The sequence below is a fragment of the Protopterus annectens genome, chromosome 4.part1, assembly GCF_019279795.1.
Source record: "Protopterus annectens isolate FY-2018-M chromosome 4.part1, PAN1.0, whole genome shotgun sequence".
Taxonomy (NCBI): Eukaryota; Metazoa; Chordata; order Ceratodontiformes; family Protopteridae; genus Protopterus; species Protopterus annectens.
The window spans coordinates 381,682,520-381,700,543 of NC_056734.1; the positions used below are offsets into that span (position 1 = coordinate 381,682,520).

General features: G+C 40.2%; 1 protein-coding gene across 1 annotated transcript in view; it reads right to left on the bottom strand.

Moving 5' to 3' along the window:
- PPFIA4 (PTPRF interacting protein alpha 4) overlaps positions 1–18,024 on the bottom strand; it is a 1,641,692-nt gene that overhangs the window by 420,411 nt on the left and 1,203,257 nt on the right. The window contains exon 11 of the mRNA XM_044070202.1: positions 16,980–17,111. Coding sequence (XP_043926137.1) covers positions 16,980–17,111 — 132 coding nt within the window. The remainder of the gene's footprint in view (positions 1–16,979; positions 17,112–18,024) is intronic.

Sequence of the window (18,024 nt, forward strand, 5' to 3'; positions counted from 1 at the left end):
TAGGTCGGAGAGGGAATCAGCTATGGTGATAACTGTGGAGTCATCTGCGTATTGCACAAGTGATGACTGTGGGCAAGATGTATACAACAGGTTGGTAAAGATGTTAAACAGTAATGGGCCAAGGATTGATCCTTGAGGTACACCCATCTTGACAGGTAGAGCAGGAGAAGTTGCAGAGAGCCATTTAACAGACTGAAGTCAGTCATTAATGTAACTAGCAAACCAGGTGACAGTGGAAGTGGATAGGTTTAGGTATAGGAGGAGGGGGTGGGAGATGATGTCGAACACCTTTGAGAGATTAAAAAATAGGCACGAGACAAGTTTGTTATGGTCTCTAGCTTGGGATATGGTGTTGACGAAGGAAATGAGGGTGGTGGAGGTGCTATGTTTAGGGCGAAAGCCATGTTGTGTGGGGGGTATGTACATTCTCTTGTAAGAGGAAGTGAAGGATTCGTTTGTGTACCCATTTCTCAAGAATTTTAGAAATGGGGGACAGAATTGCAATAGGCCTGAAGTTAACAAGTTCCGAAGAATTACCTCCCTTGTAGATGGGTAAGGTAGAGAAATGTTTCCAGATATTTGGTATTTTAGATTCAGTAATGGTCTGGTTAATAAGACCGGAGATGGGGAGAAAAGAGAGTTAGCAGCCTTCTGGTGAAACAGTGATGGTAGATTATCAACAGAGGTGGAGCAGGGTCTAAGCTTTAGAAGTAAGGATTTAATGTAGTTGGTGGATACAGTTTTCAGACAGAAGGTCAGAGAGGGGTTGGAGGATGTGGGAGAGTCAGGGGGGATATTAGCATTTGGGCTGTATTTGGTTTGAAGTGTTAATTTGCTGATAGTATAGATGAAATAAGAGTTGAAGTTGGTGGCAGTTTCTAGTAGAGTATTATTGGGTCATGGTTGGGGGATGAGGGGTTACCTGAATGAAGAATCTGATTGATGATGTGCCGGAATTTCTTAGGGTTAGTAAAGTGTGAGGTTGGAAGGTTATTAAAGAAGTGCTTCTTGTCATTATAGATGGATTTTTTAGTAAGGTTGCAAAGTTCTTTATAGTATTGGAGGTGGGAGGAGAGTTTGGTTTTGGATCCAGATCCTCCAAGCTTTGTCTCTTTTTTTTTTGCATTAAGGAGTGGGTGATCAGTGTAAGCCAGGGGGAATACGATATATTATATTCTAACAGTATGTAAGAGGGCAATGCAGTTGAGAATATTAAGGAATATGGAATTGAATTTTTGAATGGCATTATCAAGGGGTAGGTGTCTAAGGCAGGACCAGTTGATAGCTGATAGATGGTTGTTAAGCATATCAGAGTAAAAACTGGACAGTTTGCAACAAGCTATGAACTTGTGTGGTCTAGTATAATGTGGAGAGAATTTGAGGACTTTGACTGGAGAGTGGTTACTGAGAGTATCAGGCAGTGTTTCTGGGAAGTAATATTTATGCGGATAAGAGACTAGAATCCAGTTAAGAAGACAGGTAGAATATGATGACATTTTACTATGAGTAGGAGTGAGATTAATTGGGAGAAGCAGGAAACCTCTGCAAAAAAACTATCAGCAGAAATGCAGAGAACTGTAGAGAAGACAGACTAAGTCAGGTAAGGCAGTTTAAAGAAATGAAGGAAAACAGATATTAATTTTTGCAGAGAGTTTGTTGAGATTTTTAGGTGAATTCACAGAAGAGGTAGAGGTTGACAGGGAGGAGTATGGGCTTATATGAGCAGCAAAAACTTAGTGAAAGAAAAGGGATTGCTTTGAATTAAAGTGAGTCTAATGAAGAAGGAGAATCTATGGCCAGTATACAGGAAGTTGAGTTTAGAAACTTGGGGGGGGGGGGGTATCAGCAAGAGAAGTGTGCCACTACAGCTTTAGTTCAGATGTGAGTAAAATTTAGAAAGACAGGTAATAAAAATAAATAAATAAATAAAATAATATAACAGCAGATGACATACAATGAATGCAATTTCTAAGTCTAGTGGGCAGGCCACGTGGAACACTTTCATTCTTGGGAGGAAGGGTTCCAGGTAGGTTTAGCCAAAGATGAAAGATTGAGAGTGTCCTTTCATGTGAGTGTCTTGCTGTAATGGGAGATATAAGGAGAAAAGGAATTTTATATTAAAACTGATAAAGGTTACGTTAAGAACTGGAGGAAAGGAGCTGGATTAGTTAGAAACATAGGCAAAGTTACGTGAGAAAAGACATTTGCAGGAGAGCAGGGGAAAAAAGCATACAGACAGTTTGAGTCTAAGATAGCTTAAGTTAGAAATCAGTGAGTTGATGAAGGTTAATTGGTAGGAAAAGAAGGAAGAAAGAGGTTAGTTAGAAGTGGGCTATACAGCTCAATAGCAAAAAACAACTCTAGGCAAATATACCCAATAAACACTTGTCACTGACCTTCGGAAACTAACTTGCAGTAATTGCTTATTGAGGTACAATTCACAAACATACCTAAGGAAAAAAATTCTTTGGAGTCTAATTGGGGTATAAAGATACCCATACAAACACTTCCAAGCAAAATGCAAAATCTTCTTGACTTTGACAAATATTTGTCAGCCATACATATGTCCTCCCATTGTTTCTTTGTGAACTACTTTATCTATCTTTTATAACTTTCTCTGATTCCTGTAGTTATCGTGTAATACTTTATATGTCCTACTAATTCCTGTTTTAACAACAGCTTCTGTTCTACATTCAGCAAAAGCCTCTACCAGTGCAAGTCTTTCACACAGGATTCCCCTTTCTCTTTGCCTATATTCTGACATCGATCCCTAATAGCGAAGACAGTCTCTAGCCTACAGCCCAAATATCTTCTTGTCCTCCTCCCACTCTCTTACCTTTCCTTCTCTAACTATTTGTTCCTAATACCTCAATTCCTTTAACAGTTTCTTCCAGTAAATTCCAGCTTCCTCTTGCCTATTCTCTATACCGATAATTGTAGTCATCCCTAGCATCAGAATCTCATTTCTGCATTCACATATTGGCTTAGTTCTTAGAATACTTTCTGCTACTTTACGAATATAATTTTCTGTATTGCTCTTGTTCTCCTTAAGGATCTGCATCCAAATTCCCTCTCTCTCTCCTTATTTCTTGAATTTTCTGCCTGCTTCATCATCCCTTTAAAATTTGAACTGTAGCTTTCTAGCTCTAAAATATTCCTTCAGGTCAGTTAATCCTAAACCACCTTGTTTTACTGGAAGGATCAGCTTATCACACTTGACTCTTGCCTTCTTCCCCTCTCAGAAAAAATCCTTTAACTATTAACTTCTCCTATGCTTGATAAAAATATGCCTGACCTATGTGTAAAACTAAAGGGACTAAAATAATTTTACTAGTTGTATATTGCTATCCATATCCATAAACAAGAGCTTCCAACTTCTCATCTGTCTCTTCCAACATATCCTTACCTGCCATTGCAGAATCCGTACTCAAAAATAATTAATTTTATCATGTAACCATAAATATGCATATTGATGAATCAGTTCATGTGTATGTGCATAGTTTACAGCTATAGCCTTTGTTTTATCTTCATTCATTTTATATCCTGAAAAAAAAACTTAAACTGTCTCAAAATGTTCCCCAGCACCGAAATGTCCTTATCTGGTTTTATCAGGTACAAAATAATATTGTCTGCAAATAAAGTGAACTTTTCTTGATTACCACACCAATTATATCCTTGAATTTCTGCGTCCCTTATTTTCTTTGTCAGTGGTTCTTATTATAATGCAAATAACAAAGGGGAACTGAATAGAAAGAGATGCTGACAGTTAACGAGACAACCCATCCGCATGCATAAAATGTGAAAAAGGGGGTATAATGATGATGAACAAAGGGGAAAGAGGACACCCCTGCCTGGTTCCACTGTTTAGGCACAACCTCTCATAGAGGAACCCTCCCCAATTTTACTCATTCCACCGATCCCTCATATATACTTCTAATTATCTTTATTATCCTGCACAGTGACTAGTCTGAAGACAAGTGCTTCAGTGTCCTATTTGTAAGCAATAGCCTTATAGTCTGTGAACCCTCCTCAACAGACATCCTGTTGGTCAGCTTTTACTCTATACTTCTTATCAGACACTGGCATTTACTCTTACTGCTCTTACTCAAACTATTTCTTTCTCTTATATTTTCTTCACCGCTTCTAGACTTGTTACTCATATTATTTATATCCTCCTGTCTTTCTTCACTGGAACTGTACGCCTTCAAAAAATCACCCCTGACCTCCTTTCCTTTCTTATTTCTCCTTGCTGGATACAGTTATTAACCCACTTTCAGGTCTGACCTAGTATTTGTGCACAGTCACCATTGACTCAGAGCACAGCTGGTATTTGTGCACAGTCACCATTGACTCAGAGCACAGCTGGTATTTGTGCACAGTCACCATTGACTCAGTGCACAGCTGGTATTTGTGCACAGTCACCATTTACTCAGTGCACATTATTTGTACACAGCCACCACTGACTCAGTGCACAGTTTGTATTTGTGCACAGCCACCACTGACTCAGTGTGCAGTTAGTATTTGTGCACAGTCACCACTGATCCAGTGCACAGTTAGTATATGTGCACAGTCACCACTGACTCAGTGCACAGTTTGTATTTCTGCACAGCCACCACTGACTCAGTGTACAGTTAGTATTTGTGCAGAGTCACCACTGACTCAGTGCACAGTTTGTATTTGTGCACAGTCACCACTGATCCAGTGCACAGTTAGTATATGTGCACAGTCACCAGTGACCCAGTGCACAGTTAGTATATGTGCACAGTCACCATTGATTCAGTGTACTCAACTGTCTCTTTAGTGTGTTTTTATTTCTTTATGGAAGGGTTCCTGCAAGCAAAGAGATATGTATGTGATAGTGAAGTCTACAGTTTGAACACCAGTCTGTGGGCTATGCTTTTATGTGAATTATAAATGTCATGGCAGCCTAAAAGAAAGAACTTTGTCCACTGTAATCGCTCCATTTTCTTAGACCACAGCAGTCTCATTGGTACTTTCTTCATCATGTGTGCTCCATTGATTGTTTTTTAGCACTCCACTGTCTCCCTTCCTTAATATTTTCTCCTCTGCCCCAGATACTTGTGTAATCACTTTCAGTTCTGGCCAATATTTTTCCAGCACTGCAATACTGCATTCTGGCTTACTTTTTCTCACTGTTTTGCTGATCTGTGGGAGTGGTGGGTAACCTTTAAACTTTGTATTTCAAAGTTCATACAAACCTCCTTAACATTACACAGCTGTTCAAACAGTCAAGCACAATTTTTACTGTTATATATCACCTTTAGTCAGGGCAAGGTGATACTGGAATAACTCTCCTACTAAAACTGTATCCTAGACCAACAAAGTCAAGACTTTCATCTATTAGCACTGAGGTCTTTTAAACCGCATTGTTAATTTTACTTGTCTCTCTCGGTAGATTTGTAGCTGTTTAAGTTCAGTCACTGATTTGTTTCTGCTCTGTCTCCTTGACAAGTTTTCAACTTGCTTCATTTGCCTTCGCTAAAAATAGGGCTCACTCTGCTCCCCTACTCCCAATTTCTACCCACCCCCCTCTTACTCTACATTTATACTTCCATAGCACCACCCTCATATTCCTCAAACCAGTACCATTGGTTCCTTCCAGAAGAAAAACAATCAATAGAATTACGCCCAATAGTAACGCCCACTCTAGTTTACCACCCAAGATTCCCTCTCAAACTGTCCTACTTGCTCCTTATAATTATCACATTAAATCTCTACAACCAACCCAGTACTCCCCTAACACTTCCTAATCCTAATTTACAACAACGATAAAACCCAAGTTAAATAAGATGCCTCATACTCAGATTATTTTACTATTCCTCCACACTCTACTAGCCTTCATCACCAATTATTAAATCTATGTCATTCAAATACTTAGGACTTCACTAGAACCAAAACAAATGTAGAATAAGTGCTGCAGAACAAACAACTAACCAAAACAAAAGCCACCACTGATGTCTTCAGGAAACACGGAACAGTCCCATATGTTAGAAGCAAAACTTTTATAAACACAAGTTGAGCACTTTCATCCAATTCAACAGGACCTCATCAGAACTGGTATTAGTTAATTAAAGCACATTTAAATATACTTAATCAAAAACCATGTGGTCAGAAATAGGACCAATGAAATACAAAACACAATAAAACAATCACAGTAAAGGTTAATTAAGCAATAAAAACAAATCAATTTTGTTGCAGCCTAAAACCTAGTTTAAAATGCCTCTTTATAAAAGCAGTTAAAAACAAGGTTCATAACCCTAGGGGGTAAATGCAGTTAAAAGAAAAAAAGCTGAATAAAAAAACAAGCAAAAACAAAAACAAAAAAAAAACAGGAATATAGTAATCTGAAAACTATTTACAACTTGGCAGCCCGTACTTGCAGTACAATTTTTAAAGATATGCCATCATTTAAACCTGGGGAGTGTGAATGCATTCAGTCTAATCTGGCATAGTAGCTCTTTATACTCTATTCTAAATTCTCAGAGAGCATCCTTGGGATTGTATAGAACCTGGTCCAAAATACAGAAATAAAACGTAGTGTTTTTCATACACGCAATTTTTTGTTTAAAATAGTGCATTGTTGATGTTCCTTGTCTTAATATCATAATAATGTTAGTAAATCCTTTTACAGCTTGAGTGCTCCATTTTTCCAGCATAGAATGGATGGCAAAATTCACAGTATGCTGTGTATATCACCCCTTTAGAATTACAATCACACAAATAATTTAATCTGAGCTCATAAGGGACAGTACTAAGTTTTAGCTTCTTCCCCTCATGTAAATATGTAAATTGTTTACACATGCCACATTTTTTAAACCCTTCAACTTAGTGTTATTTGCAACTACTGGGGTAACAAAGTACAGTTGTGTACACTTACCATAAATGTAGATGTTCGAGTGTATTCACTGTTGTAGTCATCACATTTGGGTTATCTGCCTGCAGGTAGCCCTCAGCCAGCCTGAATACCAGAGTCTTGGATTCCTGCGTTGGATGCTGTCTCTTCTTCCATAACGTCAGGGGTATAAAACATGCAGCCGACGCCATTACATCTGTTTTTCTTGCCCCAGATGTCAGGTGCCCCCACAATGGGAAGCAATTATATGTTATGTTACACCTCCAACAAAAGAGCAAATACACCAGAAAAATTAAATACAGCAAACAAGAAGGAAAGGTATTGCCAAGAGAATTCAGGGGGCTGGAGGGAGGGTAACCAGTGAATACACTTGAACATCTACATTTATGGTAAGTGTACACAACTGTACTATGTTCTTCATGTTTCACTGTTGCAGTCATCACATTTGGGTTGAATCCCAAAGCTATGGAAGGGAGGAGGAAGTTAGAGAGCATTAGGGCCAGCTATTAAGCCCTGCAAGACTGCAGTGGCAAAACCAGCTCTGGATTTAGAAAAAAATAGGCATGTGGTAATGCTTGATGAAGGTATGTACAGAGCTCCAGGTAGCAGCTTCTAGGATGTCCCTGGTAGGGACTCCTCTGAGAAAGGCTGTAGAGGTAGATGCGGCCCTGGTGGAATGTGAACTTATCCCCTGTGGGGTAGGTTTTCCACGGTGCTTATAGCAGAAATAAATGCAACGGGCTATTCATTTAGAAATGGTTTGCTTTGAAATAGCCTTCCACTCTGCCCCTGCAGCAAAGCCAACTAGCAGCTGTTCAGATTTTCGGAGAGGCTTAGTCCAGTCCAAATAAAATCTATGTTGTCTGTGCACATCCAGAGAGTGCAGTATTCGTTCTCCTTTGTTTTGTGGATTAGAGAAAAAAGTAGGCAAATGAATGGACTGATTTAAGGCCACACTAGACACCACCATGGGCATAAAGGAAGGATTAGTCCTGAGGGAAACCCTGTCTACATGGAAGATAATGAAGGGTTCCACTGCATAAGGGCCTGTAATTCAGACACTCTTCTTGCTGAAGTGATGGCTAGAAGGAAGGCTGTTTTCTAAGAAAGGAATTTCAACTCTGCAGTTGCAGCCGGCTCAAAGGGAGAGTGAGCTTTTCCAATACAAAGTTAAGGTCCCAGGCTGGAGTAGGGGCTCTCCTGGGGGGGGTCTTAAGTTTTTGGCCCCTCTAAGGAATTGCTTTAGCAGGGGGGTGAGAAAAGACAGGTGGCTCAGTATTATAATGTGCTGAAATGGCAGAGGCATGAATTTTATTTGACGAGAAGGAGAGGCCCTTGTGGAGCATTTCTGTTAAGTACTGAAGAATATGAGGTAAGCTGGGCACCGCTGTGCCCATCCCCTGACTCTGGCTCCAGGAGCAGTATCTTTTCCACTTTTCAGCATAGGATTTTCTAGTACTAGACCTCCTTGCCTCCACAGTGACATCTAGCACCTGCTTACTGAGGGAAGCTATTGGGGAGCTCAATGAATTAGCCAGGCTGCAAGGTTCAGGGTTTGAAGCTGAGGGTGCAGAATCTGGTCCACCTGCTGGGAAAGCAGGGAAGGGGTCTGAGGCAGGTGCCATGGTTCCAGTAGTGTTATACTGCGCAAGAGGGGGTACCAGTGGTGGCATGGCCAGTCTGGTGCAATCAGTATTGTCCTTGGCTTGTCCTGTTTGATCTTTTGCAGAACCTTCAAGAGGAGAAGCAGAGGGGAAAGGCATAAACTGAGAGGCTTTCCCAGGTAAAGGACAGGGCATCCACTTTCCAGGCTTGACTGTGTGAAGTCCTTGTTCAGAATTTGTCCAATTGGTAGTTCTGAGGGGAGGCAAACAGGTCTACCTCTGGAGTCCCCCATTTGCTCCTCAAGAGGTTGAATATTTTTGGTTTCAGTTTCCATTCATGTGGGTCCATGAGATTTCTGCTTAGGTCATATGCCAGTGAATTTAGCTTGCCTAGCAGGAATTGAGCTTGCAGGTGCACTTGGTAGCTCAAGGCTGTGTTCCACAGAGCCATGGCTAGTCTGCAGAGAGGGTACGAGTGGGTTCCCCCCTGCTTGTTTATGTACCACATAAATGTCTGTATTTACCAATAATTGTCCTGGAAGAATGCGGTCTTTGAAGGTTGTCGGGGAATTCTGTACAGCTGACATTTCTTTTTGGTTGATATGCAGGTGCATCTGTCTCGGGTTCCATTTGCTCTGAATGCACTCCCCTGCCAAATGAGCCCCCCATGCATAGTCTGATGCGTCTGTTGTTAGGGTTTGGGCAGCAGGGGGTAGAGTGAAAGGGAGCCCCTTGTTGTGGTACCAGGCCTCTGCCCACCAAAGGAACTCTGTCTCTATACAAGGAATGATAGGAATCATTGATTCCAGGTCCTGAGAATGTTGACACCATAGGCTTTTTAGATACCATTGTAATTTCCTCATATGTAGTCTTGCATATGGAATTAGTAGAATGCAAGAGGCCATAAACCCCAGAGCTTGCAGAATTTTCCTTGCAGATAGCTGGGTCTTTGTGGCCAATAGTTTGAAGTAGGATGTCAGATAAACTTGTTTCTCAGGAGTGAGGAAAGCCATCTGGGAAGTTGTGTTCAAGCTTGCTCCCAGGAATACAATCTGTTGGCAGGGTACTAGGTGAGATTTCTTCTCGTTTATGCTGTACCCCAGAGAGGTTAGAAGATTCTTTACAAATGCCAGATGTTTTAATAGCAAGTCCTGGCTTTCTGCCTGAATCAGACAATTGTCCAAGTATGGGTATATGTGAATTTTTCTCTGCCTGCAAAATGCAATGGCTGGAGTTAGACACTTTGTGAATACCCTGGACGCAGTAGATAAGCCAAAGGGAAGTGCAGAGAACTGATAGTGCATAGAGCCTGCCCTGAAGCGTAGGTATTTCCTGTAAGATTCCCTTACTGGAATGTGCAGGTAAGCTTTCTTTAAGTCTAAGGTTGCCAACCAGGCATCTTTGTCTAGCATAGGAAGCAGATGTTGAAGTGTTAGCATTTTGAATTTGGGATTACCAAAAAGGTGTTTAGAACAGAGAGATCCAGGATAGGATGCCAGGAGCTGTCTTTTCTGGGTACCAGGAAAAGTCTTGAATAATAACCTTGTCCCCTTTCTTCTGCTGGGATAGGCTGAATAGCACTGACACTTAGAAGAGAGAGAACCTGCTGTTGGGCCTCTGCCCACTGATTTGGGGGTAGGTCTGGCCAACCGTTTGGGGTTGGTAGGGTTTGGAAGTGGAATCTGTATCCTTAGGAAACTATATTCAAAGCCCATTTGTCCTGGGTAATAAGTTCCCAGTTTTTTGCATGCAGGGTGAGCTTCCCTCCTAAGGGAGCAGGCAGTAGAGCAGGGCTTGGAAGAATTAAGGTTAAGTCATTGTGCCATTTTTCTGTAGGGGAGAGTCTTACTACTTCCTGCTTTGGAAGTGGGAGCCCCCCACTGCTTAGGCCTGTGCGTAGCCTGAGACTGTAACCTAGATGGTCTGCTGTTCCTGGGATTGGACTGAGAAGGCCTGGAAGAGACTGGAAAGGACCAGTTCTTTGAAGGCCAATGCCTATTAAATCTGGGAGGCTGTACTTGCAGGAAATCTTTAACAGTTTGCATAGATTTAGCTTTTTCCTCCATCTTTTTGAGGACTTCTTCTGTTTTGTTGCCAAACAGGTGGTCTTCGTTTAACGGAACATCCAGTAATTTAGCTTTAACATGATCTGGCAAGTTTTGCTCCTTACGCCAAGCATGCCTTCTAAGTACAGACCCAGTGACAACAGCCCTGCAAGATGCTTCTAAAGAGTCAAAACCACATTGCAAAGTATGTTTACCAACTTGTTCTGCAGAATGCATTAAGTCCTGTAATTATTTTTGTTCAGCACAGTCAGGAATCAACATCATTTTCTGTTTAAGTAGTCCCATAATATGCTGCTGGTACTTTAACATATGAAACTGGCAATTTAAAGCCCTAATGGCCAGAGTAGCAGAAGTTTATACCTTCTTACTTCATCTGTCCTAGGCTCTAGAATCTCTATCAGAAGGGGTAGGATTTTTGGCAGCAGTAGCCTTAATGTCCTTTGGTCCTCGGGAAATGGTCTCTGGGTCCACAAGAAGAACTTGTGAGAGTCAGGTACTCTGTAATACCAGTCAGGTTTTCTGGGAGCTGGAGGTAAAGTGTCTGGGGAAAGGCTAGATTCCAAGAAAGCATCATCTACAATGTCCAGAACAGGAGGGACAGCTAAAGGCCTGTGTTGAGGAAGGAGTAAGAATTCCCTAAGCCTCTTTTTGGAGTTAGAGTAATCCTGGCCTTCCCAGCGGAAATGCTCACTAAGAGTGTGCAAGGTTGCATTAAAAGAAAAATCTTCTGGAGGGGAAGCAGAGGGAATGGAATCTTCTACATCAGAATCCTCATAGGTAGATAAGGGCAAATCCTGGTAATCAGAAGAAACAGAAATATCAGATTCCTGATCAGAAGAATCAGAAGGAAAATCAGTTCTAGGTCTCTTAGAGGGGGAAGGCTGGCTTCCCCTAATTTAGGTAATAAGGTCTTCAGCCATTCTAAGCATTTGTTTTTTAGGCACATGGGCCTGAGCATGCGGTTTGGACATTGGTTTTCTAGGTGTGGTGCGACACTTAGGCCTGGATGAAGAAGATGGCGTTGGTTTAATATGCAAGTCTGTAAGCCTGAATACATCCTCAGAAGCCGGTGCCTGCAAAGTGGCTCCAGACCCATCCAAGGTAGAGACATCTGCAGGTTCCATAGTCGAAGAAGCATTTTGTGGCATACCAGACTCCGAATGGGTCTCAGTAGAGGCCTGCGAATCTGAAGGAGTGGGTATCAGGAGATGCGAAAGCACATCATCGAGTACCGGTAGACTGGCGACTAGCTTAATGGAAGCGTCGTCAGCAGTTTTGGACCTACGCGGTCTGTCTCTGTCTTTATCCTTATGTTTTTTCGTATTATCTGTAGTCAGATGGCTTACCAAAGCCATTTCGGAATACGGACACCGAGTACCAAAATAATTTGCTGCAAAAATAGCCCGACGACAAATAGTTCGGGGGTTGAACAAGGCACAAAACCGACAGCGAGGAACGTCATGGTCTGGGCCTAAGCAAGGAATGCAGTACGAATGAAAATCTTTATGAGGTATTTGCTTTCCACAGGTAAGACAATTGTTAAATTTTACTGACATCAGTTGGAGCAAGAAAAAAGATCCCCAATGGGATACTTATCTTTTTTAGAGGACTTCGGTTCTGAAACTCAAAAATGAAAATTTCAGGAGTCGGCCAACTGGCACTTGCGAACTGCTTCTGCTTCAGGCACTGCATGGCAAGAAAGACTGATGTAATGGCGTCGGCTGCATGTTTTATACCCCTGATGACCTGATGTCACAGAAGGGACAGCAACCGATGCAGGAATTCAAGACTCTGGTATTCAGGCCAGCTGAGGGCTACCTGCAGGCAGATAACGCAAATGTGATGACTGCAATAGTGAAACACGAAGAACATCTTGTTCCCTCAAACTTTTCTTTTAAGTTTTGATGTCTTTTGTACGGCAAAACATGGCTCTGGAACAATACATTGAAAAAGGTTAGTATCCACCTCAAATAATTTCCAATTGTTTTTTGACAAGTTGTCTTACCCCTGGGGTCTCACTACCAAACCTTAACAATATAGTTTGTTCAAAATTAATACAGTTGTCTTTCTGTGTTTTTAAGGCCACTTGGCTTTTTTTACCCAACAGTGGGGGAAAACAGTTAGGTCTTTTTTTACCACTTCTTCCTTAATGTCAGGTAACATTTTGTGTGGGTATCCCCTAATTTTAAACATATCCATTAACCTAAATAATTATTTGTTGAATTCATCATTGTCAGAAATAATGGGAGACGCCCTAACCATTTGTCCCCTAACCAACACTTGTTTTTGACTAAATGGGTGGTTACTGTCAAAGTGTAAAAAGCTGTTAGAAAAAGTTGGTTTCCTGTACAGTTTTGACTCAAATCTTTGGTAAACAAACACCTGCCACAAGTTAACCAAACATCTATTACAACGGATTTACTGGGTGAAACAGTTACTGCTAGAAAAGAATTTGATTTCCCCACTTGGCTTAAGCATTTGCCATTTGAACAAGCAGCTATAAGGAATGTCCATACATTAAGTGCCACTTTTGATACACAGTTTTTATTATTTGGGAAAAAAAAAACTGCTTAAATTTAACTCCTTGCAACTTGACAATTGCTACCTGAAAGAATGCAATGAATGCAACACGGCCTGAAAGGTCTCAGAGTATGGAAGTTTCCAAACAGCATCTCTGAGACAAGGGAAGTTGTTGACGAACATTATTATGATATTAAGATGAGGAACGTCAACGCTGCACTATTTAAAATTATGTGCATGAAAAGTACTAAGTTTTGTTTCTTTATTTTAGACCACGTTCTATACAATCTCAGGGGTGGTCCTTGGAAATTTAGAATACAGTATAAAGAGCTATTATGGCAGATTAGACAGAATACATGCACACCCCTCGGTGTAAATGATGGTATACCTTTAAAAAGTGTGCTACAACTACAGGCTGCCAAGTTGTAAACAGGTTTCAGACTACTATATTCCCGGGGTTTATTTTTTTTGTATTTTTTATTAAAATATTGGTTCAGCTTTATTTCTTTTAATTGCATTTACCCCCTAGGGTTATGAAACTTTTTAACTGCTTTTATAAGGAGTCATTCTAAACTAAATTTTAAACTGCAACAAAGTTGATTTGTTTGTATTGCTTAGCTAACCTTTACTGTGATTGTTGTATTGTATTTTGTATTTCATTGGTCCTATTTGACCACATTTTGATTAAACTTGCTTTAATTAACTAGTTCTGATAAATGAAGTTGATTTAGTTCACCAGTTCTGATGAAGTCCTGTTGAATCGGACGAAAGCGATCAACTTGGGTTTATTAATGTTTTGCTTCTAATATACGGGGCTTGTTGTGTGCATTTTCTGAAGACATCAGTGGTGCCAGTTGTTTTAGTTACTTAGGACTTCAACCCAGCCTCACAAATATCAACATCTACCCAGCCTGTCTTTCTCCATAACACCCTATCTCTGCAAACAAACCACATCTGATTTATCTATCTATAAACATCTCAAAATGAAGTATCCAAATTTACCATCAAATCCCCAACCAAGACCAAAATATAACTGGCCACACTCTTCTCTCTGTAAAATATCAATTCAAAAAATTAGCAGAGATAATCACCCAACCCAGGTCACACTGTTCATAAAACCCATCACTTCCGACCCCAGAATAAACCAGTCACCTAATACCTCTCAACAAAAACAGACCCCAAACTCGCCTTACTAAATATGAACCTAAGAAGTATGTTCAATAAAATCCATGGCATACAAGCCTACCTTACAGCATACACTCCTGATGTAGTCATAGCTACCGAAATCTGGTTAAAAAAATAAATAAAAGATTATGAGACCACCCCCCTCTCCAGGATGCAATGCACTCAGGTATGACAGACAACTCAAGCATGCAGGTGCTGCAGCAGTCATTCATAAAAATTCCCACAGGAAATACCCACATTTAGCAATGCTGAACTTCTAATAACACTCCTACAAATCACCACTAGGAAAAGTATGTTTAACAGCAATTTATACACCACCAGGGAATGACAATGACAGTGCTGAAACCATCCTTTATTGGGATAGCCCAACAAACTAACCATGAAACTATAATGTTTGGTGACGTAAATATAGACTGGCAACTCATAAATTCCACTACCCCCCACTGAATCCACAACTTTATACATCTTTGAACAATTAATAACCATACCCACTAGGGTCAATAAAACTCCAGGGAAACACTCAATATTAGACTGGATTCTTACAAAAAAATAAAATAAAATAAACAAACTGACAAATGTAGACTGCCTCTCAGATAGCATAAGTGACCACATACCAATATGTGCCATTAGAACTCACTATTACCTAGATAAACATATTATCTATAATCTAATATGAAAAACAACCAATTTCAGCAAAGACATTTTCAATGAAACACTAAAAAAATATAACTGGAATGTACTTACAACAATGGTGCTAGATACTGCTGTAGAACACTTAAAAATGTAATGAGTTATATTACTTACAGACGTTAAATAATCTGGCACCAATATGTACTAAAGGAGTAAAGTCCAAGCATACACCTCGGCTAGCAAAAGAAACAAAAAAAAACTCATGATAAAAAGGGATAAAGCCTGGAAAAATCTGTATAAAAATAGAACTCAAAATGCCTTCCAGCAATTTAGACATCTTAGAAATCTTGCAAAACTCCAAGTCAAACAGGAGAGTTAGTCCTGTTAGTCACATGTAAACATGACAGTATTTCAATTCAAGTACATTTTCCTCATTTATATGTTGTCTGACACTGTGCTCTTTAGGTTTTCACTTATAACACAGTTTATATTCATTTGCTAGCACTGGTTCAATTTTTTGGGACTTTTTTACCCTGCATCTGTATGATCACAGAGTTAGTATTTATAAGTAAGGAGGCATGGGGCCTGTAAATTTTTTCTTTCCTATTTTTAACAATGGGTTGAAATTCTGACTAGTTTGCTACAACTCGCTGAAGCTTTGCAGTGGAATGCTGCTCAAGTGAAGTGTGGAGTGCAGTGCCAGCTGCTGCTTCTATCTGACATTCATTCCTTCCAACAGTAGAACCTGGAAAAGAACCCCTCCACCCTCTCATGTCAGTCAATCAGCAGACATAGACTCTGTGCTGAACTAACAGATGAGGAAGCCTGTGACCCTTTTCTCACAGAATGATTCCAGTTTCTTTCCACAAATTTTAAGTCTCCTCTTCTGCTACATCTACCAGATTTTGAAGACAGTCCAGGCCTTTATGCCACTAGTCTTTACTGCTGTTCACTGCGTTGTTCCTGTCTGCTGAGGTACACTTGGACTGCACCTTCCAGACATTTCTAGATGTTGCTTTTTTTCTGCCTATTTTCCAGTTCCAGCTCTGGAGGCAATAAATATCACTGTTAAGAGAACTCCAGTGAAAGTCTGAAACATGATGTGAAAGTACAGGCCATTGCAGACAAAGCTGTTAATGTTGTAACCATAGGGACGCTCCATAGACTGCGATCTCATAAGCCAGGACTTTTCCTTCAACATCAGAAGCAGACAGTCCATTGAACTTGCTGCAGTGATTTAAATAAAAATGGAAGTGAAACAGAAGCATAAGAGCATCAACCTTTTGATGGTCAGATATTGTTATAATCACTGAATGGCCCTACAGATAAGCCTGAGCCACTTTGTTATTTTTAATTCACTAAATTCTGTTCCTTTGAACTGCTACCTTTTTGAAGAAGGAGAGTAGAATTGTTGAAGATATCTGACAGAAGTCTGGAAATGCATCATTGTCCTGAAGCATTACCAACCACCTTCATATAAGCTACTGATACGATGCTGGATGAGCAGAAACGAGTCCCAAAACCATGACTACCTATGCTAAAGCAAAATAATTAGGTTGCCATTTTTACTGACATTAACATACCAAAAACTGATTCAAAAACATGCATCAGTCACGAACAAAACAGTAAGCCTATACATGTTTACTGCCCCTGAAACACTGATTTACTGTAATAATAGGTTCTAGGTTGTGTGAGAATAAATATCTGACTATGACATGTAGAACAAGGGCAATAAGCAAGTGTTCTCAAAGGCAGATTTTCAGTGCACATTAGGGACAATTAATACAAATATGTGGGGAAACTCTGCCGTATCCAAGTAAAAGGTTAAAAAAAAGGATGCAAATGTGCTAGCAAACTGAGTTTGGGAATTCAAGAGCACCAGTAAATAATGGTCTGTGCTGAAGTGTGCTTTCAAGGCATTCAGAAGTTAGCATTGTATAAAAAAGCATTTAACACCACCAGACAGGGATGGACACACGGTGAAATTATACTTCTCTTATAAAGTGGGGCACAAGCGGCCCCAAAGTGAAGCTAATTAAAATTTATCTCAGAACAGCACTTGTGCCCTTTGTGCTACAGCATGTCAACACTCAGGCTTACCTTCTCTTCTAAGGCTGCCATGCGCTCCTTTAAGTGGAGCTGAAGTCGTTCATTAGACTCTGTCAGTAGCCGATCTACTGTGTCTGAAAGGCGTTTATTGTGCTCTTCGTTCATCTTTTCTCGTTGATGTGCCTGCAAAGAAGACAAGTAAGATTGTCTGACATCATTTTTGTAAAATTATTAATTATTGGTCTGCTACTTTTCCAGGTATTATCTGTTTAGATTCAGTGTTTCTAGAAACCCAGCAACTAATGCATTGAAACTTGCTTCTTGTTTTTAGCCTTGCTTATCTGTTCTGTTAATTCACATTACAGTGAACATAAGTACAATTAAGATTGTTGAAGTATAAAATGAGACAAGTAGAAATATTTCTTTTTCACATTTTTTCTCAAAAATGATGAGCTCAATGCTATCATAAAACTGCAATGGAACCGATTTCGACAGCACAAACACATGTCAGCACTGCAGAGACAGGAAAAGCATCTGTAGCACTGACTGTGCCCATCACTGCAAATAAAACATACAAGTGCCTACGGCACTGAGCCTGCTCAACAATGCAAAGCATAGCAGGCAAGTGCCTGTAGCACTGAAAATGCCAAGTACTACTAGCACAAAGTATAAGCTCCTGCAAACTGACTATGCTTCCACTGTAAATGTATAGTAAAAGTGCCGGAGCACTGACAATACCAGTCACTGTACACTGATATATAACAATGCAGTGATAGTTCACTACAGACAAAATACTACTTAAAAAAAATTACATGCACTGCTCTCCTACTGTCATTGTCTTCTGCCATGGACTGTAAACACACTCCACTAAAATGGCGCATTCATTGCAGCAGTAATGAAACTTTACACTGATAACATGGCCCCTGCAACATTTGCTACATATACCAATGCAATCACAGCACAAACTCATGTATTATAAAAAGAAGTTATGTCTTACCATAACATTCCATCTGAGTTGTTGATCTTCTTCCATTCATCACTGATGGGTACAGTTCCGAACCCTCGGAACCGAGTCAGCCAAATGCCAAGCTAGCAT